Consider the following 945-nt stretch of genomic DNA (forward strand, 5'->3'; position numbering starts at 1 on the left):
TTTATTGTACTCACTCCACCCTCCGTTTTAGTTTAAATATTTTGCTTTCCTAGTCTTTTATTGTACTCACTCCACCCTCCGTTTTAGTTTAAATATTTTGCTTTCCTAGTCTCGCTAACATATTTAAATTGAAACGAATTAATTATATATGACATAAAGTAAAATATGGGGAGGAATAGATCTTCAACGATAATACTTTTTTTTTTATTTCTCACCTGATGTCCGGAGTCTATATTGGAGCTCCGATTAAATTCGAATCGCGCACTGCAGGCCCCATTTGGAGGTGGCGCTCCCAACATGATTTTCCCAATACAACGATAATACTCTTGATGCACGGTGTATCATTGAGTTAACGAAAGTTTCAACAAATGCATATGGAATATTTTGATTTAACAAATTCATCACAAACAATCATCTTTATCTATTACAACAATCAACTTAGCATGAATTAATTATACTTTTTTTTTTCTAAAAGAAGATCGATTAAAACATTAATATGTATATATATTTAATAGTCGTTTCAAATTACTTCAGCCGTGAAGGGCGGCAAGTCTGTTGATCAAAGCCAAAGCATTACTCGTCATATGTGCAACTTCAAGTATCTTTTCCCTTACTACTGTCTTAACTTTCCCGTTCATCACTTTTCCGGCGAACCCCTCGGTACACGTGTCCTCGTCCGTCAAGGCGGCACTCACCCATGTTTGAATATCATTCATTTTCAAATCAAAATCTTTTCCCCTCAATTCCTTCATTTCCCCTAAAGATTTTTTAATTCCACTAACTGCGTCACTTAATTCCTCCACACAGTCACGCATGGCGCCTACTTCTCTAGGCGTCATGCCTTGACTGTGTGACAACTTTATCATCATAGCGGATGTTGATTGTGCTGTTTCGAGGCTAACGGAGAGAGATTCATGTGCTAGAAGTTGTGGAGAAACTCCAATA

At 37.0% G+C, this 945-nt stretch overlaps 1 protein-coding gene across 1 annotated transcript in view; it reads right to left on the reverse strand.

Moving 5' to 3' along the window:
- Positions 1–353: 353 nt before the first annotated feature.
- The window catches only part of LOC102591739 (21 kDa protein-like), a 9,572-nt gene continuing 8,980 nt past the window's right edge, over positions 354–945 (reverse strand). Inside the window, exon 2 of the mRNA XM_006362049.2 lies at positions 354–937. Within this exon, the coding sequence (XP_006362111.1) occupies positions 531–937 (407 nt within the window). The 3' untranslated portion in view covers positions 354–530. The remainder of the gene's footprint in view (positions 938–945) is intronic.

Source organism: Solanum tuberosum, unplaced genomic scaffold, assembly GCF_000226075.1.
Source record: "Solanum tuberosum cultivar DM 1-3 516 R44 unplaced genomic scaffold, SolTub_3.0 scf00376, whole genome shotgun sequence".
Lineage (NCBI taxonomy): Eukaryota > Viridiplantae > Streptophyta > Magnoliopsida > Solanales > Solanaceae > Solanum > Solanum tuberosum.